Source organism: Oreochromis aureus, linkage group 19 (genome assembly GCF_013358895.1).
Source record: "Oreochromis aureus strain Israel breed Guangdong linkage group 19, ZZ_aureus, whole genome shotgun sequence".
NCBI classification, from domain to species: domain Eukaryota; kingdom Metazoa; phylum Chordata; class Actinopteri; order Cichliformes; family Cichlidae; genus Oreochromis; species Oreochromis aureus.
The window spans coordinates 12,723,598-12,747,514 of NC_052960.1; the positions used below are offsets into that span (position 1 = coordinate 12,723,598).

At 41.9% G+C, this 23,917-nt stretch overlaps 1 protein-coding gene across 1 annotated transcript; it reads left to right on the forward strand.

The window, feature by feature from the left end:
• Positions 1 to 3,818: 3,818 nt before the first annotated feature.
• On the forward strand, positions 3,819 to 15,259 carry LOC116316064 (lysosome membrane protein 2-like). Its single transcript, XM_039603655.1, has 11 exons — positions 3,819 to 3,824; positions 7,045 to 7,199; positions 7,382 to 7,529; positions 7,719 to 7,913; positions 8,445 to 8,536; positions 9,336 to 9,446; positions 9,813 to 9,982; positions 14,313 to 14,431; positions 14,762 to 14,835; positions 14,970 to 15,021; positions 15,112 to 15,259. The coding sequence occupies exons 1-11, from the start codon at positions 3,819 to 3,821 to the stop codon at positions 15,181 to 15,183; spliced, it is 1,194 nt and encodes a 397-aa protein (XP_039459589.1). The 3' UTR covers positions 15,184 to 15,259.
• Positions 15,260 to 23,917: the final 8,658 nt, after the last annotated feature.

Sequence of the window (23,917 nt, forward strand, 5' to 3'; positions counted from 1 at the left end):
TATTTTACCTCTCATCACAGCTTTCCTGCTTCCCATAGAACAGAAGCTGATGTTCGGGAGTGTCATTAAAGTCTAAATATGAAGTCCACTCTTTTTAAAATATTTAATAAAGTCTTCATCTTTAAGCAGTGAAGTATTAAATCTCCAGTTTTTACTTGGCGTAGTATTATTCTTGTGCATTAGTGTTAAAGATACAGGAGCATGATCGCTGACAGCTATAGGATGAATCTCAGTGTCTGAAATGTCACTCAGCAGTGAGCTGCTGACCAAAAATAATCCAGACGAGAGTAGGAGTGATGAACATGTGAGAAGAAAGAATATTCCTTACTGTTGGGGTGAAGGGGGCGCCATGCATCGCAAAGACCAAAGTCGCTCATATACTGTTTGATTATATTTGTGGACTGCCAATTACGCTGAGTTCCTGCTGTATTGAGCCTATCCATTTCTTCATTTAGTCCAAGGTTGAGGTCGCCTCGAAGAACAAGTGTGCCATCTAAGTGTTCAGAGAGTGCACTGAAAAAACCGTGAAAGAATGAGGGATCATCAACATTTGGACCATATACACTTACAATACATAGCTTTTTATCACATATAGATAGTTTAATGATTAAGAATCTGCCCTCTGGATCTATAACTGTATCGAGTACTGTGAAATTAATATTTTTATGTATTAAAATTGCTACTCCCCTTTGTCTAGAATTATAACAAGCTGAGAACACATTAGGAAACTCAGGTGTTTTAAGTTCATTCGAACCTTTAAGAGGTCTGTGGGTCTCTTGTAAAAGGACAACATCTGCCTGTAGTTTTTTGAGTTGGTTAAATATTTTTAACCTCTTTTCTCTGGAGCCAGCTCCATTTACATTCCATGTAACGAATCTTAGTTCACCCATAGATATGTTTGTATAACTAGGGGTGTATGCTGTGTGTGTCGCTTAGACAGGTGGAGAGAATACATCACCAGTTCATAAATAAAGAGAGGGAGAGAGAGAAAAAATGCGTGGCGAGATGCTCCCTGAGTCTGATTATGTGTGTGCATATTTACTAATATGAGTAGTACGCTTGACTTAAGTGTGTGTATCCTATACTGTGTGCGCTGTCTGTCTGATGTAAATGTGCTGCAGTTGAGCGCATGATTGTGCGTGATCGTGCTGTGCATATGTGTCGAAATAAAGTTTGTGGATGAGTCTGGAGGCAGGTGATCGAAGCAGTGAAAGAAATAAAGAAAGAAACCAAGTACAAGGGTGAGCAGCATAAAAACAGGAGGGGGAAAAAGAGAGACAAAAAAACGAGAAGGAGAGAAAAACAATAGCAAAAAAACCAAAAACAAACAAACAAACAAACCCGGAAACATTCCAATCATACCGTTGACGGAGAGTGACGGTGTTAATTCTGCTATGAAATTAAGATGAGCCGATTTGATACTGGTAAGTTAAACAGATGTTAATGTTAAGTTAATGCAAGTAGACTAGAGAAAATAACCCCCCTCTTAATTCATCCTGACCAAACTGGTTTCATAAAAGGTAGGCACTCATCAACAAATACACGTAGATTACTTAATTTGATAGACTACTCATACAGTAAAAACCTTGAAACTACAATATTTTCTTTAGATGCAGAAAAAGCGTTTGACAGAGTTAACTGGAAATTTCTATTTGCAACTTTACACAAATTTGGTTTTGGATCTTCTTTCATCAACTGGTTAAAAATATTATATAATTCCCCAACAGCTTGTGTGAGAACAAATGACCAGACATCCTCCAGCTTCTGTCTCCTGAGGGGCACCAGGCAGGGATGCCCACTCTCCCCTTCACTGTTTGCAATTTTTATCGAACCACTAGCAGCAGCAATTAGACAGAATTCAGTAATTAAGGGCATAAAATGCAAGAATGTAGAACATAAAATCAGCCTTTATGCGGATGATGTGTTACTCTTTCTCCAAAATTCACAAACCAATATCTCTGGGGTGATTGAACTGATAAACTCTTTTGCAAGAATATCAGATTACTCAATTAACTGGTCAAAATCTACAGTCCTTCCGATTAATTGCTCCTTCCATAATTCCTCTTCTACTCCACTGCAATCGGGAAATATAAAATATTTAGGTATTAATGTATCTCCCAAGCTTGCAGATCTAACTAAATTAAACCATATCCCACTTTTAAAGAAGGTAGAAGGTGATCTGGCTAGGTGGAAATGTCTACCCATATCACTCATGGGAAGGGTTGCCGCTATAAAAATGATGGTATTACAAAAATAAATTATTTATTCTCAATGATCCCAACTAAACCGCCGCAAGATTGGTTCAGATCTCTAGATTCATATATGTCCAAATTCCTTTGGAAAAATAAGCCCCCACGTATAAGCTTAAAAACACTACAAAAGACCAAGGATAAAGGAGGATTAGAACTACCTAACTTTCAGCATTACTTCTTAGCCAACAGGCTTCAGTTTATCTCAGGATGGCAAAAACATACCCTCTTAGATGAACCTTGGCTAGATGTAGAACAAGCACTTTGCAATAATCTAGAGATTTCAGATCTACCATTTATCAGCTCAAACATCCAACGACATGAATGCTTCAAAAGCATCAACATCAGCTCTTCTCTGACAGCATGGTGGGAGTTTCTGAAGTTGACTGAGTCTTCATTAATCCCATGCAAACGTACACCTATCTGGAACAACCCTGACATATTACAAAACAATAATATGATAAACTTTTCAGATTGGAGTAGTAAAGGAATCAAATACTTAGAACATATACTAGAAGGAACAGAATTTATCTCATTTGACAGACTAGTTACACAATATGGGATCAACAAGAAAAGATTTTTAGAATATCAACAAATTAAATCCATAATAAATAAGAGATTTAAACCGGGTCAAGTTGAACTACAAACGACACCAAGTGTGGTTCAATTTCTTACTCTTAAAACCCCCAAATTACTATCCAAAATATACAGAATGCTTTCTAAAACAGATGAATCAATATCACTTCCTATTGCAAAATGGGAAGCGGATTTATCAGTTAACTTTGACCAAAACTTCTGGTCTCAGATTTGCTTAAAAACCTTTCATCTAATTAGAAATCCCAGTCTTCAATTAATTCAATACAAAATACTACATAGAGTGCACTATACAGGCCATCGGATGTTCAAGATGGGCTTTACGTCTACCAACAACTGCTCACACTGCCAAACCAATTCACCGGACAATTATATCCACGCTCTTTGGTTCTGTCCACCAGTTCAGAAGTTTTGGCGCGAGATATGTGAAGACTTATCAAAGTGTCTGAAATGTAACATTCCAACTTCCCCTTTAGTATGTTTGTTGGGCAGCTTAGATAATGTCACTCCGGAAAAGAATATAGCCCATATGGTTTTCACTGCCCTATGCATAGCCAAGAAAACAGTCCTCATGAACTGGAAAAATAAAAATAATCTTAATTTTAACCAATATAGAAATTATTTATTAGATTACATTAGTCTTGATACAGCCTCTGCCACCACATCAGATCAATTTCTCTGGGCTCCTTTGATCAGCTCCATCACCTAGTGGGGGTGGGGGGTCTTAGTTTGGTCCCACCTTCACTGTTGTGATTGGTGTGGGGGTAGGGACAGGCTTAGGGCATCAGGGGGTTCCCCGGGAGCATCTTCCTTGGGGGGCTCAATCCGGGGTAGCGGTCATGGCCAATTAGGGGCTCTGTTGGCTCTTAGGTGACGGTTTCCTCGTGGCTGCGTGCAGCGGGGCTAGGGGAGGGTCTGTGCTGACGGACGTGGGTTACTGACCTGGTAGCCTGGCTGCCCCTGGGTGGGTCCGGGATGGGCGTGAGGTTCTGGGGGCACTCTGTCTCTGGGCCGGGGCCCTGGCCAGGCCTCAGGGGCTTGGGTCCTGGTTGGTGTGTTGCCGGGGTTGTGGGCGGGTGGGTGTATGGGGGCCCAGTCCTGGCGCGGGGTGCCGCCTGTGCATCGAACCACCTGGGGGGCTCTTCAACTGGTGGGGGAGGTTGTCAAATCCTGCAGGAGATTTCCTCTCTTCAGGAACTCTCTCTGCAGGAGGGGGAGATACAGGAGAGGTGGAGGAAGATCTCAGCCTGGGCGTCTATTGTCTTGTGTAGTCTGGAAGATGAGTGGATGATGGGGTGGGTGCAGTTTTCTCTGTGGTGGGGTCGGGTGGACTGTCCCGGGCTCTGTGGGGCTGGGCGGCGTTGCTGCACTGGGCCCCGGTCCGGATGGGCCTGGGCCCCCCTTTCCCTGGCGGGTTGCAGAGTATGGGGGTGCCTACTGGGGTCAGCGGGGGAGCTGGCCCCAGGGAGGGGTCACTTGCCCCTCCCTTCCTTCCCTCCCCATCTCCAGCTGCCTCCCTCTTCCCGCTCCACCACAATCACCCACACATGCAGGGCCTTGGGGTAGGGGTGTGTCACCAGGGTGCAGAGGAGACATCCCCCCCCTCTGTCCCCTTCTGGCTGCCTCTGCCTCAATTTTATCCCACAACTTAGACATTCACATTACTCACACTCTCATTACACATACATATAGGATCTTGGGGGTGGGCACGCTACACGGATTCCAAATTACCATCAGGGTGTACACCTCACCCCTGGCGTCGTTGCCCACCTCTCAATTTTAAATACACGTAGACATTGAGGGCTAGCAGGAGGGGCTATACGCTTACCTGCTGCTCTGGCAGGTAGCTCCATGCCTCCTGGGTTTTAAATGCACCTTAGAACACACATACATCAACACTACATATGAGCGGGTGGAGGGAGGTTTGAGTCTTCCCACACCCCCGTTCTCTGCGGCCTGCTGGCGCGGGGGCTAGGAGGAGGAGTTGGCCGTCCGACTGGGGTCTGGAATGTGGGGCCTCCCTGCTGCTGCGGAGTCGGGGCAGTCTGCTTCTCCCACCGCAGGGAAAAGGGTAACATCACCTGGGTCTGGGCGCAGTTTCCCCTCCAGGGCAAGGGTACCTAGACCCGGGGCTTAGAGTACGCTTGGGGAGTGTGATTGTGTGTACAGCGTCTCTTTATGTCCGTCTCCACGTTGGGTGAGTGTTGAGTAATTGTATATGAGAGCATGAGGGTGGGAATAGATGTTTGTATCTGTGTGTGCCTGTTTGTCTGTGTCTATATGTCAGGTTGGGTATCAGACCCCACCTCTCTGGGGACATCTCAGGCCCTCCAAGGTTTGAGGCCCATCTCCCCACCACTTCCCCTGCCGGTGGCAGAGCGCCCTCAGACATCGGTGCGTTGGTGGTTCTTTGTGTCCGGGGTGGGCGCCCAGGTACCCACCGCTCACTCCTTGGCGGCTGCTTATCGGGGCCTGGAGCCTGGGGCTCGCTCGGGCCACTGGGATGGGGTGCCTCGGCCCTCGGCCCGGGGCTCGGTCACTCAGGCACAGCTGGCTGCCGGCGGAGCTCACGGGCACGTCACTGCAACCCCCGGCTTCTGCTCGCGGCTGCTGAGTGACCCCTCATCTGGGACTCTCCTCAGCTCTTTCTGGGATAGTGGCGGCTGCCCCTCTGTTGGTCTTCCTTGGTCTCTTGTGTTCTGGGGGCCTCTGGATGTCTGGAGTTTTGATCTCCTCCATACCTGCTTCATGCCCTGGAGGATGGGGCAGTGGCCCCCACACCCTCTAGCAGATCATTACATGAAGGAACCTTTTTAAAAACAAGCGTTCATGCTCACAGGTGTACACACGGGTGATCACACACACAAACTACACCCTTTTTGGCTCCTACCTCAAAGCACACTGTGCGCTGTCGATCTCACGTGCTGCACAGTAATGTTTAATATTTAGTATTTACTGTCATATTCCCATAGATCATTGTGATGTTGTTTATTACTCTCGTTTTCTTCTGCTTGCTTTCTTTTTTCTTAACAGGTGATCCAGGTGATCGATATATGTATTTTTGTCTGCTTATTCTGTTGGTTTTGGTTTTGCCCTTCTCCCCGTCCCTCTTCTCAGCTGTTTTTCTTTCCCTCTTTCTTTCTCCCTTTTCTTTCCACCAGTCAAGTCTGTCCCGTATTCAGCAAGTGAAAATAAAATAAACAATAAAGGTGAATCAAATGGACCATTACGGCAAGGCTGGGATGGTCCATTTGGTAAAGTAAATCCGTTGGGCATCTTTCTTCGCCTTTAGACAATAATTCTGATGGCAAAAGAACCAAACGGGACAGGTTAAAAAAAAAAAAAAAAAAAAAAAAAAAAAAAAAAAGAGGAATTGATGTAAGAAAACTCAGAAAACATTTCTTTTAAGCAAAACAAGATGTTAACCCTAACAGGAAGTGCCAGCAACACCTGAAGCTATAGTTTCACAACAGTAAGTGCCTGTGAGAAGCCACAGAGAGCAATGTAGAGGATCTTTGAAGAGCACCGCTCAGTACTCAGCCGACAAATCATTACAGGAATGAAAGACACAGGAGGAAGTGGGTCGTTTCTCCACACTAAGTTTAGAAAACTGGCAGGAATGGGAGGGAAAAAAGAGTTTGCTTGTACTGCAAGGTCTTCAACTTTCTTTATACAGCTGGCAGCTCAAGTTAATTGTTACCGTTCCTCATGTTCAGCCATGTGGTGTCCAGGTCAATGTGACAGACGGTTTATGTACATAAGACTTTCATGTTTTTAGGTTTTTCCCTATATGAGCTTTTTTGGTCATTTTGTTTTTCTGTATTTTGGCTTCAAATCTTACCTGACATCCTGCATGCAGTATGATGGCTAACACCACTGAGTGCCATGTTTTATCATTCCAATATGTGAGTACCGTGGGTGGACTGAAAAACCCCTGTCAGATTCTTGCTTAGGCTTGCTGAAGTTGGAGACTGTGCACAGGTTTTGCTAAGACTTGCTGGCACTGTTGATGGTTTTTCAGCTGTGAATGATTTTTCTCTGTTTCCCTCTGGGTTTTGAGGTGTTGGCCTGGCACCGGCTAGAAAGGGGCTTTAAAAGCACTCTTAAAATCAAATACAGTGCAGCAACATTCTCATCACTTCATGCTTTGGGAGATAATATTTCTTTTTTGTTTTGAATGTTTTTCTTCTTTTGTTGATAGGAAGTTACTTTAACAGAGAGGGGCCAGGTTTTCGAGTCATGGAAGAATCCACCTCCATCTTATTTGGAGTATTACTTCTTCAATGTGACCAATCCAGAGGTGTTCATGGCAGGTGGGAAGGCATCTGTTAAACAGATTGGACCTTATACTTACAGGTTAGTTTGATGTGAAGAATTTTAAATATGTCTGTAATATGTAATGTTGGGAAAGTGAAATATTTCAGCCATGTTTGCAAAAGCCCTGTTTAAGGAAACTCATCTGAAGTTATTTTGATGTAATGTATTAAAATCAATACAAAAGAAATTTGGAATAACTGAAAATGTCCTGTCCACACCAGGGTACACAGTTCACGGGAAAATGTAACCTTCCTGGAGAATGGCACCAAGGTTTACGCCTTGAACCCAAAGACTTTTGTCTTTGTGCCTGAGAAGTCCGTCGGAGACCCACAGGTTGACATCGTCAGGACTGTCAACATCCCATTAGTGGTGAGCGAGTGGATTGCAATGACTAGAAGCAGAGAGGTCATGTAGATTTTGGCTGACATTCAAACCAATGTTACTAAAAAGACACAGCTAATGACTCAGTGATCTTTTCTATTGTGTGATTGGAGCATTCTCACCTTTTGCCTCCAGCCATCTGATGGTAGCATTGTTCTCTTTGTCCGTCTTTCTTAGACGATAATGAACAAGCTGAAATCCTCCTCCTTCTTCTTGCGGTCTGTGTTTTCCATATACATAAACAGGCTGGATATCAAACTTTTCATGACCCGCACTGTGCACGAGGTTCTGTGGGGCTTTAAAGACCCTCTTCTCACAAAACTCCACTCCACGAAGCCTGAAGTAGATGAATATTTTGGGCTAATGTGGAAGGTAAGCTCAGCTGCCATTTAACTTTTACTCACTTTGTTGTTTCTAGAGAGTTTTTTTCACTTGTTGTTAGGGGTTAGTCACACAAGGAAAAACAAGAGGAAGTCTGGTAATGTCACGTAAGAAATTTCAGAATGCTCACATGCTGGTGGATGACACTTCTATTTCCTGTTTATAGAGCATTGCTTGCAACTTAGCAACGCCACAACCATGTGATCCTGAGTGCAGCATTTAGACTGACTTAAAGAAAATTACTCATTTGTTAGTTTTTTTTGGTAACAGAAAATGTATGTATTTGGCCTTTTTTTTTTTTAACTGAATTTTGATCAGTTTGTTGTTCAAATAAGGAATTACAATGAAGTTTAATCTTGACTTGGTTACTTGTGGTGACGTGTGTTGCACTAAGAACAAATACAAAGCTGAATTAATTTTTTATTTTTTTTGCTGATGTTCTTATAGCAGCAGAACAGTCTGTTTACCATCCTGCACAGCTTTCTGTCACAGCTGACAGCAATTTTACTGTATGTCCAACAGAAAAACGACGCGCTCGAAGGAGAATCTGTGTCCCACAACGGTGAGCAGAACTACTTGGATTATGTTAAGATCGACATGTGGAACGTCCTAAGGTAAAAACTCATACAGGGCACTTTCAATTGTCTTTATAGAAACTGTTTTATTTTCCTTATTTCTTGAATGGCAGGAAACACTTTGTAGTCAGCAACTGTCTTGCTCTTGCTTCCACGCACCTTATTACCATTTGCTACATTATGCAATGTTCGTCCGAAATTCCAGAGGGGAAAGTCTTTGCTCCCTGGCTTTAGGGGGAGAGGGGTTGCAAAATGGATGTTTGGATATCCAAATCAACCTTGCACTTTGAATGTGTGTGTACACAGTACTGTCTGTGCTGAAAAAAGCACTCACTTTCATGCAGCAATACAGAAATACTCTGTTTCTGACACAAAAACGGCCAAACTGTACAGAAATTCCTTGCTTGTACAAAAATGGCTGCTGTTGTGGGGATTCTGTAGGACAGTGGTTATATCCCCTGCTTTCTATTTACTTGCCATATAAGACAGGAATTGTAAGGCAAAATGCCAAAAACATGTCCAAATAATCACAGTTGTGAGTGATATAAAATATTTATGGGGGTTTTCCCCTGTTTATTTCAGCATTTAGGAAGATTGTATTGTTGTAACTGGCGAAGGCTGAGAACTAGTAGCAAAATAATTCTGAGGAAGAATTGGGGGGATGGTTAAATGAGTATAATTTCTTTTAACATTTGCTTTTTTTGTGGAACTGCAGGCTAGAGCGATAGTAATTCTTCTTTTTTGTTTGTTTGTTTGCTTTTTAGTATAAATTTAAGTGAAGCAGTTTTTAATTTCTCCCTGCTGTCATAATTAATATCTGGTTCTTCTTGATCAACAGGGAAATGTCGTGGTCGTCATCCAATCAGAGCAACGGCACCTATGGCACATTTTTCCACCCGCTGACGAACGTGAACGAGTCGCTCTACATCTTCGCTGCTGAGCTCTGCAGGTGTGCATGCTTATGTGGCTTTAAATGTGTTTACACGCAAAGCACCCGGCAGGGTGAGAACAAGAACTTCAACTGAGTGTAATGTAAGGAAATGCCGGCTGAGTCGCACACCGTGTGCTTACAAATACACTGATAAGGACATGTGATATTACAACTTCTGAGAAGGCATCCAGTGGAAACACAAGTGGGAAGAGTTAGGCCCAGACATACCCGGATACCACAGGAAGTGACCGCTATCATTCTTTATTCAGTTTAGAAGATTTATAAATATAAAGAGAACCATTTCCTTCTTGGATGGCACTTGAGGTCTTTATTAAAACCCCTCCCGAAGTCCTCAAGTGATGAGTGCTTTCTTTCTTTCCTCAGGTTTATTCATTTAGCCTATGTGGAAGAGGTGGAGGTGAAAGGGATTCAAGCATACCGCTTTGCACCTCGTGGTAATGTCCTCACGAGCCCCCAAAACAACCCCGCCAACCCGACCAACTGTGTGCCAGCCGGTGAATGTCTCGGCACTGGGGTGCTTAAAGTCAGAGAAGGTAAGGTCAAGAGGGTAGGAGCACCGCCCCATCCCACCATCAGTCTTTCCCTTCATAAATTACCACTGAGCTTGTCCCATGAGGGGTTATTGAACTATTTTATGGCGGTTATTAAGGGGAGTACGGTTGTTCTGATAAACTAAACTTTCGTGTTTGTTCATTTAATTCATTAGTGAAAAAAAACATTGTAAAACTCTTAAATGGGAAATCTGTTTTACGGTTTTATATTAATCTGGTGCTGATTAATAATCAAAAACGATTGGCTGTCGACATCACTTCCTGCTCTTCAAATATAAAGGAAACTCACTGATAAGAAGAAAGAGCTTGATGTTTATATGTAGCAGTGCTGTAACAGTTACAACCTGCCCCTACCTTTTTTTTTTTTTTTTGTCTGTCCCATTTGGTTCTTTAGCCGTCAGAATTGTTGTCTGAAGACCAACAAGGATACCAAATGGATTTATTTTGCCAAATGGATCATCATGGCATTGCCGTATTGGTCCATTTGATCAAACTTTGTTGTTATTATTTATTTTATTTTCAGTTGTTACAGATGGGACAGACATGACTGGGGGATAGGAAAGGGAGAAAGAAAGAGAGGAAGGAAAAGAAAAACAGAAGGGAAAAGGGACAGTGAGAAAGGGCACTTACAAAGACAAAGAGAAAAAAAAAATCTCCTGGATCACCTGTTGAGAGAAAAAGAAGAGAAGACAAGCAAAAAAAACCAAACAAAAACAAAGCAACATACTAAACACAACACCATCACGTTAATCTAGCTAAGTGTGAACAGCAGTAAATACTAAATATTGAAAGTTGTTGTGCAGCACGCAGGACAGACAGCGCACAATGTACTTTGAAGTAGCAGCTAAGAAAGGTGTAGTTTATGTCTATGAACAGTGAACACCTGTGTGCACACCTGTGTGGATCAGCGTGCTTGTATACAAAAGGTTTCCCCATGTAACGGTCTGCTAGAGGGTGTGGAGGCCCATAGCCCCGTCCCCCAGGGCATGAAGCAGGCATGGAGGAGATCCAGGCTCCAGACATCCAGAGGCCCCAGAGTGCGAGAGCCCAAGGAGTACCACCGGAGGGGCATCCGTGCCACCCTCCTGGGAAGGGCTGAGGAGATCCCCAGACGAGGGGTCACCCAGTAGCCACGGAGCAGAAGCCAGAGGGGCTGCACTGGCGTGCCCGCCGGCTCTGCCGGCAGCCAGCTGTGCCAGAGTGAACCGAGTTGCAGGCCCGAGGCCGGAGGCCGAGGCCCCTTTGCCCCGGAAGAGGCCTGACCGGCGACAGGCACCAGGCCCCGCCAAGTAGCCACGGGAGTGAGCTGGTGCATACCTGAGTGCCCAGCCCGGACACCAAGAACCACCAATGCACCAACCCCTGAGGGCATCAGTTACTGGCAGGGAGTGTGGTGAGGGGAGATGAGCCTCCACACTTGGAGGGCCTGGGAGTACCCAGGGAGGTGGAGTCTAAGACCCGACCTGACATATAGACACAGACAAACAGGCACACACACACAGACATAAACATGCTTTCCCACCCTCATGCACACATATACAAACACTCAGCACTCACCCAACGTAGGGATAGACATACATAGACATGTACACACAATCATACTCCCCAAACATACTCTATGCCCGGGTCCAGGTACCCTCGCCCCCAGAGGGGAAGCGGCACCAGACCCAAGAGATGTGACGCTTTCCCCGGGGTAGAGGCAAGCAGACCGCCCAGGCTCCGCAGCAGCAGGGAGGCCAATCGGACAGCCAACACCTCCTCCCAGCCCCCCGCCCCGATGGCTAGTAGAGAACGGTGGTGTGTGAAGACCCCATACCTCCCTCCTCCCGCTCATGTGTAGTGTTGCTGCGTGTTGTTCTAAAGTGCATTTAAAACAAGGGAGGGCATGGTGCTGCTGCCAGAGAGCTGCAGGTGTTAGCACGGCCCCTACCTTTTTAAAATATGTTTGGGTTAGAAACAGCAGCTTTCAAAGGTTACATTAATAAAATAAAAGGAAATTTGTTTAGGCTACATTTAAATGAGATTCAATTCTCAAATCAGATCTTGAGCACAGACTGTCCACGCTGCAAGTGTTCAAGATTTGTGCATGCAGACATCACCAACCCACCTCCATAACTGGAGACTCGGCTTTCCAACATGGCTTCTCTTCCAGCATTTCTTGTACTGACATTTTATCTGCCAGAGTAATAAGGATGTTGCATTTCAAACCACATCTAAATGTTTTTTTTAATCTAATGTGGAGAAATACTTAGTCCTGAACATTTTCTAAAGTCTAAATGTTTTTTTAAAGTGAAAATAAATAAGCCCAGGTTTGTTTTGACTGTCTGAATGAAAAGGACAGTTTATATTTGTCTCCCATAGCACAATGTTTCTGTTTTGCTAATGCATCATTTTTGAATTTGTGGAGACATTTTTATGTCTCCTCTGCTAACAACTGATCACATTTGTTTTCTTGATTTTAAAGAAAAGGGTCATGTTCTCAGCTAATCATTAGCAACATTCATTAGCTATCGTTTCCAGCGCCGTAGCTCCGCAAACGCACATAACGCACACTGCGTAGGGCACCAACTGGCCGGTAGGGCACCAAAAAAATCAGGGTCGTAAAAAAAAAAAAAAGTAAACCATATTAATACTATAAATATCATATGCATTAATATGGTTAAACAATACAAAAGCAACATAAAACAATTTTCCCGAGAAAAGGGGTGAATCTGCTTTGTGCCCTGTCTCCAGTCTCCTCCTGGTGCCCCCCCCCCCCCACTCCCAGTGGTCTGTTCTATAATGCCTCAATTCGGTATTGGTAAACACCTGTTTGAACATGGCCTCGAAACGGCAACAGGAGTCGGGAGCGGAGAAAAGAAAGAAGAAGAGGAAGCGTGATGAAACTCAGGCGTCGCTTGCCGGTAAGGCAATGTTTAAATAATAACAATAAGAAAAAGTTCATTATTGTAGCCCTTGCTTGCACGCTCATGTCCGTCAACTCTGTGATAGCTCCTGTTAGCAGTGTTCATACTGTGTTAACAAATGTTGCAAATGATTGATGTTGGGTAGTTTGTTTACGTTGTGGATATGAATATAGAATGGACTACTAAAAGCAACTCATCATGGTCACTCAATTGACGGTTTTCAGATAACGTTAGCAATCGTGAGACTAGCATTTCCCTCCTCAGGTTGCTAGCTGGCTAACGTCATGCATGCTACTGATTAACCTTAACTTTGGGATAGGTCAGTGATGCAGTCAAGTATTATTATCAGATTAGACAAGATTACTTTGTATGTTGCTGCATTTCAGGATATCTATAAAGACGCATATCTTATTTATGCGGCATAAATAAGATATAGGTTTCATATTACAGTGTAATATGAAACCTATATCTTCAGTAATATAGATTTCCTACTTGCACATTTATATCAAATTATGTACAGCATGTTTATATTGCCATTTGCCATTATGAAAATCTATACATGTAAAATATAGTTAGTAATTTTTAAATGTACCAGTGACTTACTTAATTTATTAGTCTTATAATGCAATTTTTCGTAGGCCTACTGTAGATTCAAAATTGTATTTCTGTAAAATCCCTGAATATTTTCTCTTGTATGCAGGGTCAATGCTTAAATATGTTCAAGGAGGATCTCAAGGACAGGATGAACCATCCAGTAGTAGTGCCATCCCTGGACATCAACCACCAGCCATTGTAGACCCTGCAACAATCCCTAGCCAAGAAGAACAAGAACCATCAACCACCAGTTCAGGTACAGTTCCATACACAAGTACCACTGAGAGTCCTGTCACTGAGAGACTATCAGAAAGTGACACTGTGGAGACATGTGTGCCCCCTTCAACCGATCCTGCTCTTTGGCCAGCTCACATTGTAGATGCTGATCGTGTTGAAATTGTGCGGAGAGGTCCTTTTAATGTCAGCTCTGATTTTAATTTTCCAAAGGGGCCTGAGTATTTATTTGTAACAGTATTTTTAACCTCCTTTAACCTTATTTATTGGTTTAACTGTCATGTTTGTTGTTATTTAATTAAACAAATTCCACTGAGAAATTCAAAAGTATTAATGTTTTTTTTTGTTTTTTTTTAAGTGGCGGGGGGGGGGGCACTAAAGCATTTGTGCTTAGGGCACCCAAATGGCTAGCAACGGCCCTGATCGTTTCTATTATATCATTTACAGACACGGGAACATGTTTACATCACACAAAACACTATCCGTTATCTCACGTTCCTACTTTTATTGTTTTCCCTTGACCCTTGTTGTTTTAATCTCATGATTGAAATATGACTCAACATGTTGTTTTCCTCAAGGCGCTCCCATTGTGGTGTCCTTCCCACACTTTTATCAGGCTGACCCTGCTTACATCAATGCCATTGATGGCCTTAACCCCAACAAGGAGGAGCATGAGACGTATCTTGATCTGCAGCCGGTATGTTGAACAAGCTGTGCTGTTATCGCCATTAAAGATTGTGTAATGAACATCAATCTAGGTGGAAAGACACAGCAATTCTTCTGACGGAGGGGGAGAGGAATATGTATCTATGTGATATCATGCGTACAATAATACAAACAAGGAAAAGAAAGTATTCAAACAATAGTTAAAGTATCATAGTTTGGGAATTATAAACATATACTTGTCTGCCAGTGTCTAACTTTGTTTTTCAGGGGTTTTTTTTATGCTTGTTACTGCAGTTTTCCTTAAAAAGAAAAGAGAAAATTATACCTTCCCCAATTTTTGTCTTCGCTCTCCTCTTCATAGATGACAGGAGTTCCCATTCGTACCAGTAAGAGAGCTCAGCTCAACATGATTCTGAAGAGAGTCACCGGCTTTCCGTAAGTCAGGCTTAAGTCAGGCTTGGACTCTGACCCACTTTACTGTTGCTACATATACTCTGACACTATTTCAGCCACATGTTGAGCCAGATGTCTCCCCCTGACCTCGTCATGCTTGTCTTTCTGTACCACAGCAAAACGAGGAACATCGCTGAGACCATTTTTCCAATCATGTTTGTCAATGAGGTGAGGATCTAATCTTTTAGCACAGCTTAACGTGTTTGACTAACAGCAATTGAACTTCTTAGTCAGCACTGTCATCTTTCCCAACTCTAGATGGCGACTATTGATGATGAGCCAGCAGCCCAGATGAGGTCACTGCTTAGCTTAATACTTCGCAAAACATGAGAAACATAAAGCTGAAATAATTTTGCTTGTAGATGAGTAAATACTTTTATTTCTCTTTGCCAGAAATAAACTGATATGAAAGGAGATGTTCTGTATGAGTGCGATTTCTATTTACAACTAACATTAGTTAACAGTATTACATCGCAAATACATCTTTGTAGACAGTGCAATAACACTAATCTATCTATCTATTAATCAGCTTTGGAAACCCCACAAAAATGAGGCGTTACGTTTGCTGAGTCGTGACGTCTGACAACGTTTTGTTACTCTGTAACTATGGTAACAACATAAGTGCCAGGATGCTTGGGTCGACACACACATGTGAATCAAACTTTTCACACACAAACTTGATAAAAAGCAGCTCTCGTCGTTCACTTCATGATGTGACAATGAGAGGAGGGAGACTGGCCTTCGTCAGTTTCCCAAGAAAGTGAAGATGTTATTGGGCTTTCTTTATGATGGTGGCGGTGTGCAGGTTCCAGGAGAGGTCATCAGATATGTGCACACCCAGGAACTTTTTGATATGGGCGGCATCGTGGTGGTCGTGGCATCACGGGCATCGGCAAAAAAGTTGCTCATACTCATGCTGCCCCAACATCATGCCAGCGCGTTTTGGGGATGTCATAGGCACCGATTGGTTTCTATCACCCATTTGCTGGGAGTAAGAGCGTTACAAGTAACGCGTTACTTTAATCCGATTACTTTTTTCAAGTAACGAGTAAAGTAAGGGATTACTATTGCAAAAATGGTAATTGGATTACTGTTACTTTCCCGTAGGAACGCTGCGTTACTGCATAACTAAAACCGAGATTTTTTTGCAAGAATGTCTCATGACAGTGACGTAAGCTAGTGCGACGTTTGTGACAACAGCTGTGTGCAGATCAACAATGGATAATATATCGAGTGCGGGAGAGAGTATGAGTACTGACCTTACTTTGAGTTTGATTCCATAAAAAGTGACAAAAACATTAGTGTCCGCTGTGCGTGGGAAGAAAACTTCTTTTTACAGTGAAAAAAACCCCTAAACTTCCAAGCAAGCACCGAGTGTGCTACGACGTAGTGGGAAATTTACAGAGAAACTCGCGGATTCTTCCACTGACCGCTGCAGCACACCTGCACCAGGGTAAACCTCCGCCTAACCCACTCCTGCTTTACAGGTGAAAATAGAGCAACAGGACCGCTAGTCTTTGATTTTATTTATTTTCTGCTGTGTTTTACTTGCATCTATTTGAAAGAGTGAGTGTAAACACAAAAAAATATTTTATGTGGTGAAATGCGCAGAAAATAGGTTTAAATGTTAAACAAATTTCTTCCAGTCAGAGAATGTTGCATATAATTAAATTTTTTAAAAGATTAAAACTAATAAAACAAGGTTTAAAAAGAGACGTTTCCATTTGATTACATTTTGTATGATGGATTATGCAGAAAAAGTAGAATTGGGCTGAAAGATCTATCGCTTTATCACCTATTCAGGTTGTAAATCGTGTTTTTAAAAAGTAACTAACTAAGTAATTAATTACATTTGAAAATAAGTAATCAGTAAAGTAACGGGATTACTTTTTGGGGAAGTAATCAGTAATTAGGTACTGATTACTTTTTTCAAGTAACTTGACCAACACTGGTCATCATACAGTCCAGTATATAGAGAGACGAGACAACGAGGCTCCAGTTAAAACAGTGCAAGTAAACAAACAATAAATATAAAAAGAGTAAGAAAATAAGGACCAGTGGTAAAGGCATCAATAACAATTTAAAATTAATCATTTACAGTTTGATGATTTAAAGTCTCTCACACAACCTATCGATAGGGGAGGGGGGCCGGCTGCTTCCAAATAGAGCACATTTCATTCATAATGTTGTAAATCCAAGCCCATTATGTATTCATGATTTGACAAAGCAAATCTGTGAACTAAGGTGTAGGTCTATTAGGTTAGGTTGTGGTGATCCTCGGGTTGGGGGATGGGTGTTCAGCAACAGACTCTAAACAATACGTTATGTTACAGATTTTACACATTTAGGAAATAGCACCCATATATACAGATCACTCAATTATAAATATCAAGGATTAACAGAGGTGATTATAAATAAATATCAAGAAGATTAACAAGAATATTACAGAGTAGAAAAGAGCGTGTGTAGAAGGATGTAACAATTGCAGTGTTGCATGCTAAATATCCTTGTTTTCCAAATATGCAGTTGTTTTTCTAAAACGGCAAAACCTGCATTGTGTCTAAAGGAATAGAAGGGAAATGAAAAGTGACCTCACAGTTGTCAAGTACTTTAAGATAAGATAACCTTTATTAGTCCCACACGTGGGAAATTTGTTTTGTCACAGCAGGAAGTGGACAGTGCAAAAGTTATGAAGCAAAAATTAGAATAAAATAAGATAAGAATAAATACCGTACACAACTGTACAGAATAGAATAAAATAAAATACTATATACAGTAAAATAGAATAAATATACAATAAGATAAAAATAGAATACAAATTGTCACGGCGAGTGAGATACGCCGTGTGGAGATGATAAAGGAGGATCCAATTGCAGGCACTTGTAAAGGTGCGAAGGTGGTTTATTAAACACAAAGCACAAGAGGAAAAACGGCAAACAGGGATCACACTAAACTATACTGGAAACAACTAAACTACAGAATACGAACCAGAACTCAAACATGAAGCAGGCTAGACAACGGTACATGCTGGTGATGGCAGGGAGAACACACGAATGAGACATGGTGGATACACAGATGAAGCAGGGTAGATTCACAGACGGACCAGCAACTACAATGACTGAAGACGTGACTTAAATACACACAGAGAAACACAGGGAGATTACACACAGGTGGTGGACACAGCTGGGAGTAATTAACAAGACGAGACAGAGGTAAAACTGAACACACTCACATGAGACGCAGACCTTCACAATAAAACAGGAAACAAGAACACTACACAAAGACGCAGACCCGACACTGAGAGACACATGGAAAATGACACATGGAACTCAAACAATACATGAAACCATAAATCCTTAAGCACGGATAACAGAAACAAGAACTCTAATAATAATAATCATCATCATCATCACCACCACAAGAACTACAAGAGAATAAGAAAACAATCCATAATACAAAATTAAACCAAAATATAAGAAACTCAAAATGCTGGGTCAACACTGACCCAGAACCGTGACAACAAATGCTGTATACAACTCAGTAAAAATACAACGATGCCAGAAAGAGTATTGCACATTAGTGTTATTGCACATTTGTGGATGTGTGTGTTTGATCAGTTGAAGTCCTTGTTGTGGAGTCTGACAGCAGTGGGGAGGAAAGACCTGCGAAATCTCTCCGTCCCACACCGTGGGTGCCGCAGTCTCCCACTGAAGGAGCTGCTCAGTGCTGTCACAGTCTCATGCATGGGGTGGGAGATGTTGTCCAACAGGGATGACAGCTTAGCCACCATTCTCCTGTCACTCACCACCTCCACTGGGTCCAGAGGGCATCCTAGAACAGAGCTGGCCCTTCTGATCAGCCTGTTCAGTCTCTTCCTGTCCCCAGCAGAGATGCTGCCGCCCCAGCAGACCACACCATAAAAGATGACTGAGGCCACCACAGAGTCATAGAAGGTCTTCAGGAGTGGGCCCTCCACTCCAAACGACCTGAGTCTCCGCAGCCTTATTCACATTCATCAAGTAGTTAAAATGAATTTTCATTTTTGAGCTGAATAAAAACCATATTGGACTGCAAAGTTGTTTTAATTAACATGAAAGTAACACAATGTTGAAGTGTCCTGTTTATTTATTTTGGTGTTAAGTTTTAGCAGACATAATCTATTTATATAAATACATTTTTCATATTTTATTTTCAGATATGTAATAAGAATATAATTCTGATTTTTGAGAGTAAATGTCTTGTTGCTGCAGTTATATTCTTGATAGATTTGGGTACTTATTATAACTGATGAGTTTGGTTCCTCCACAAAAAGTCCACCACAGTGATTCAAAGTCATTAAGTGGCCGCACAAACACCTGCTGGACGCTGAACAAGCATCTAACCACTTTTTTTTTTCAAGTAAAGCTATTTTACAACTTCTGTGTTGAAACAACTGTTTACTGCCAAATCAGTTTGATTTTTTGTGAAAAATGTTCTATAATATTTCTTAATTGGTTATGCTATAAAAGTGACTTTAAATCTTGATAAACATACCAAATCATTTAAAAATGAAAAACAAATGAAAACAAGAGAACTAAGAATGTATTGATTTTTGTTGACACAAAAACAAAAACTGTATATGTGCCAACCAAAGTGCCATTTTAATTCAGATGAAAAAAAAAGTGATTTAATTTCCATCGTTCATTAAGAAACTCTAAAACGTGACAATAACAACAATAATAACGAATAATGTAATAATAATTCATGTAAGTCCTTGCATTGTCACATCTGGGGATCCGAGGTCCTGCTGGAGAGGAGAGCTTAGTCTGGATGCTGACCTGCTGCCTGTAATTATTAGCCTTTTTCAAGCTCTTCTCCACAGGACGCCTGTCTTTTTCAGGGACAATCTTCATCCACAAATTCATAAAGTCCTTGTGAAGGGCCAGTTTCTTGATGATTGTTTGCCCATGGTACCTGTGGAAGATTACAGTTGTCATTAATTTTCATTAATTGTGTAAACGCTCATAAAATAAAACAAGACTCGCACATTAATGCACTTCCAAACCTTTTTAAAAGTACCCACCTGGCTTCAGGTGCAGCATCCCCTGCCATTGTAGAGGCAGCAATTAGAAAGCGTTCAGTGAAGCTTCCTGCTTTCAGGATGACGGCTGCTCCAAGTTTGTCAGCCAGCTGGTGCAGGTGTTGAGCCGTGCTATTCCTCACTGCCACACAGCGATGGCTGAGAAAGGACAATATTAGACACACAACTCAGTGAACATGATCTCTCTTTCATGTCTTCTGATAAAATCACTACAGCCTCTTCTCTCCTCTTACTTCAGTCCTGTGTTAAACAGAGCACTCAGAATCCGTCCATGGCTGCAATTTTCCACCAAGCGCCAGATTGACCTCCTGATGAATAAAGTTGTTGTTGGTCTGTGCAAGCTTCAGCAATAGAGCTCGGCCTGTTGTTTCAACTTCTGGGTCCATTGTTTTCTGGAGCTGAATGTAGAGCTCATCGATGGCATGTATGGCCTCACAGGCTACTGCTGAGCGTTGGTTTTTCACCTAAAATGTGAGTGAAGATGGTAAATAGCCTGTATTTGTATAGCGCTTTTCTAGCCCCTAAGGACCCCAATGCGCTTTACACAACCAGTCATCCACCCATTCACACACACATTCACACACAGATCATCAGTTGAGGCTGTAGTATGCACTTGAAGGGAAAGTAACTGCATGAAACACATATAAGAAACATAAAGTGTGCAATACCTCCTCAATGAGGACCAGACACACTTCATGCAGTTTAGTCTTCAGGATGTCCGAGTGGTGCTTTGCCAGAGACTGAATAGTTTGCAACCCCTGTCTTTTCTTTATCCTGTATTTACACAACACAACATTGAACATGACTTCAGGAACACCACAAATAACAGCCACATTATGCAGCACTGTTTCTGTGCAGTATTTAATGTCTCCTTGCTACATTTCTTACCAGTCGTCTGAAGACAGCAGACTCACAGAGCATTCTGTGCATTGTTTGAACATATTCCTATATATTGTGTTTTTACAAAAATATCAGACATGTCTAAATCAAAGGCAGCTTATGATCTCTAATTAGGATTTTTTAATCACCAAATTTAAATAGACGTCCTAATCACAGCTGCTAAAACTAGACAACACTATACTGATTCATATAAATTCATATAAAACAGCAAAAAGGAGATAAAAGCACGGTCATAAATAGAGAAATAAGTACAGTAAATAAATAAATACAGTTAAAAAAAAAAAAAAAACAAAAGAAACGTGCCATTTGCTACAACTTCTAGCAGTTTGGACAAAGCTGTTTCTTCAAGGTTCGCCTGCATTTGGGGGCCGCAAACTTCTGTCCCAAAGGAAGAAGCTGAAATCCTCCAATAAGGGGTCGGAGTCATTTAAAGTAGAATAATCATCCTCTACAACTGCCTAGTATTGAAGGACTATAGGTTAAGCTGCTCTAACATGGTTCAGTACTTTCAGAAACTCCCCAAATTTCTTATATACTGAAAATTAAAGCTGTTCTCAGGAACCTTTGAGAGGAATAGAAATATTTTCCTGCTATTATTTGCTGCTATTTTTTATAATCAGCATTAACATTTCAGTATTAATAGGGATGTTGCTTTCATAGATGCATTCAGATGTTCAAATATATTGGTAGTATATTAGCCTTTATTACAGGTCCAAAGAAGAACCATTTTAAATGGTTGAGTTGAATCTATAATTTAAATGTTATTAATGCTTTTATGATCTCTGTGTAGAGGGCAGAGACAGGAAAATACTCTCTGTGCCAAAATGAGACAGGAAACGCGTCTGCAGAGCATGTTTTGCAGAAGTGAAACCGAAAGCAGAGTGAGTGCAAGCCAAAGAGCAGGGTGTTATTATGCATGTATCGTTGATTAACACACACTTAGTTAGAGGGATCACTGATAGGGGAAAGTTCAAGTTGCTTAAGTTGAGGTCAACTAAGGTTCAGAAAGCAGATGCAAACTCTGCACGTACAGACAGACAAATAGTGAGAGGTCATGACACGTACGCAGTACACAGCATGCACGCGCCCCTGCACGTGCACACACACACAGATATAAACTCTTACCTACTAAATGAGTTTTAGACTGCAAAGTTGTGCCTGTATGAGTGACATTTTCTACAGGAAGTGCACCTGATGTTCCAGGGAGATAAGCGACAGTGAAGGCGGGCTAACAGGAAGCATCAGCCGTCGACACGAAGATGATGTTCTATGTTAAAAGTCATTGTGGTTTTGGTGTGACGTAAATCTGCCTAGTAACAGAAAAGGGGGGCTGTACAATTCTTAACCCCATAAAACAGTTGTCTGAATATGAGAAAGACAGTTCAACACTGATTGGGTTGTTGAACTCACACATGTGTTCATTAAAATGCCGTCTAAATTGCACACGCCTGGATCTGTGGTTTTTTATGGATTCTTCTCTCAACATTGAACCCTAACATTTGGGGGCTCGTTCCGGTGAGAGAGAGGGAATGTTGGGGTTTTGGTGAGATCCGGGGTTCGTGGTAATTGGACGGGCAGACGGTAATCAGTGGTGAAAGTGAGCAGGCATTCCCCGGGGCATTTGAAGGTAAGACACTGCCTGTTGAAATATATTTCCAAAAGGTGTCACATTGGGCATGTCAAATTAAAAGCCTGGTCACTGTAATTACTGGTGAAGGTCTGTTTTGAGTTTGATGGGAATTTCATGAGCATGCTGGATGAAGTAATGATGAGTGATAAGTAAAAGTACTGGGTTCAAGTCCCAAAGAAATGTAGAAAGTAGGGAAATTGGTCATTTCTGTGGGTTCAAGTCCCGCTGGACATTGGGTCTATCTTGTGATGGTCATCTCGTGGGTTCAAGTCCCCTATGTCCACAAAGGTAGATCTGCCTCAATCTTAATCCTGTTTTGGGCTTGGATTGTTGTTTCAAATTATTGTAAATTTTTCTAGGACGACAGCAGCGTCTGTTAAGAAGCGCATTTTTCTCCTTGGTAACGCTTGCGCCTGGGCAGGACGCTGACCCTTGACCTACCGCTGAGTAGGGATAGTACCGTCGACAGCGGGGGAGAGGTTGGGAAACTCCGAAATTGCTAGGGGATCGATCGAATCCCCTATTTGCGCTTTTTTGGCTACGATAAATTTGGTTAGGGCATTAGCAATCGGGCCACCGTCAGGGACGGAATACTGGCTAAAATTGGTCGCAAAAAAGTCAGGGACTTTTATCGGTTGGACCGTTATGGGTAAATTTGTCGAAATTTATAGGATTTAAGAGGCCTAAAAAAAAAATCTGTGCAGTTGTAATTAATAAGACGTCTGTAATATAAAATATGAGATCTATGAGTAAGATCAGTCTCTGTGTCAGTAATGCACAGCCGGATGTGCACGGATGGTGTGTGTAAATGCAAATGAGCAGCAGTGACGCGCAGAGAGGTGGTTTCAATTTCGAGAGGACTGAGAGCTTTTGCTAAATGCCTGTATATAAGAGGTTGGTTTTGCTTATTATGAGAGTGTAAATACAGTTTGAATATATTAGTGTGGATGTATAGAAAATGATTAGAAAATGACTGAATTTTGATAGATGTATATTTCGGGAGCCATAAATGTTGGTGTGTTTTATTTTTCAGTTATGTGTGTGTGGGGAGAAGCTGCGAGACGATGAGAGGTTTCAGTTTTCTTTTTCTTTTTCTTTTGGCTTGCTCTTTCTGATCATGGAAGGCATGTCCAAAATACTCGTATGAAAGCGTATTTTGTGTGATTTTAACTGTGTGAATGCTGTCAGTATTTGATTTGAGTGACTGGGTGATTTGTCTGAGTAAGTGAAAAGGGGAAGTTTGAGAGAGAAAAGGCAGTGCGTGTGAGACGAGTCATGGCGTCTGAAAGAGGTTAGAGCATTTCAAAGGGGTGTATGAAATAAAGGAGTGTGAAATATATTTCATGTGTGATGAAAAGTAGGATGTGTTAAAGTTTGAAAGTGCTTTTAATTCAAGAAATCCATGAGAGATGTTATGACAGGTTGAGTTTATTTTTTCCGATTGAAAACACATA

Coding starts and splice junctions, on each gene's coding strand:
- LOC116316064 (XM_039603655.1), top strand. Junction 7,914..8,444: donor ATTTTGGGCTAATGTGGAAG/GTAAGCTCAGCT, acceptor TATGTCCAACAG/AAAAACGACGCGCTCGAAGG. Junction 15,022..15,111: donor CAATCATGTTTGTCAATGAG/GTGAGGATCTAA, acceptor TCCCAACTCTAG/ATGGCGACTATTGATGATGA.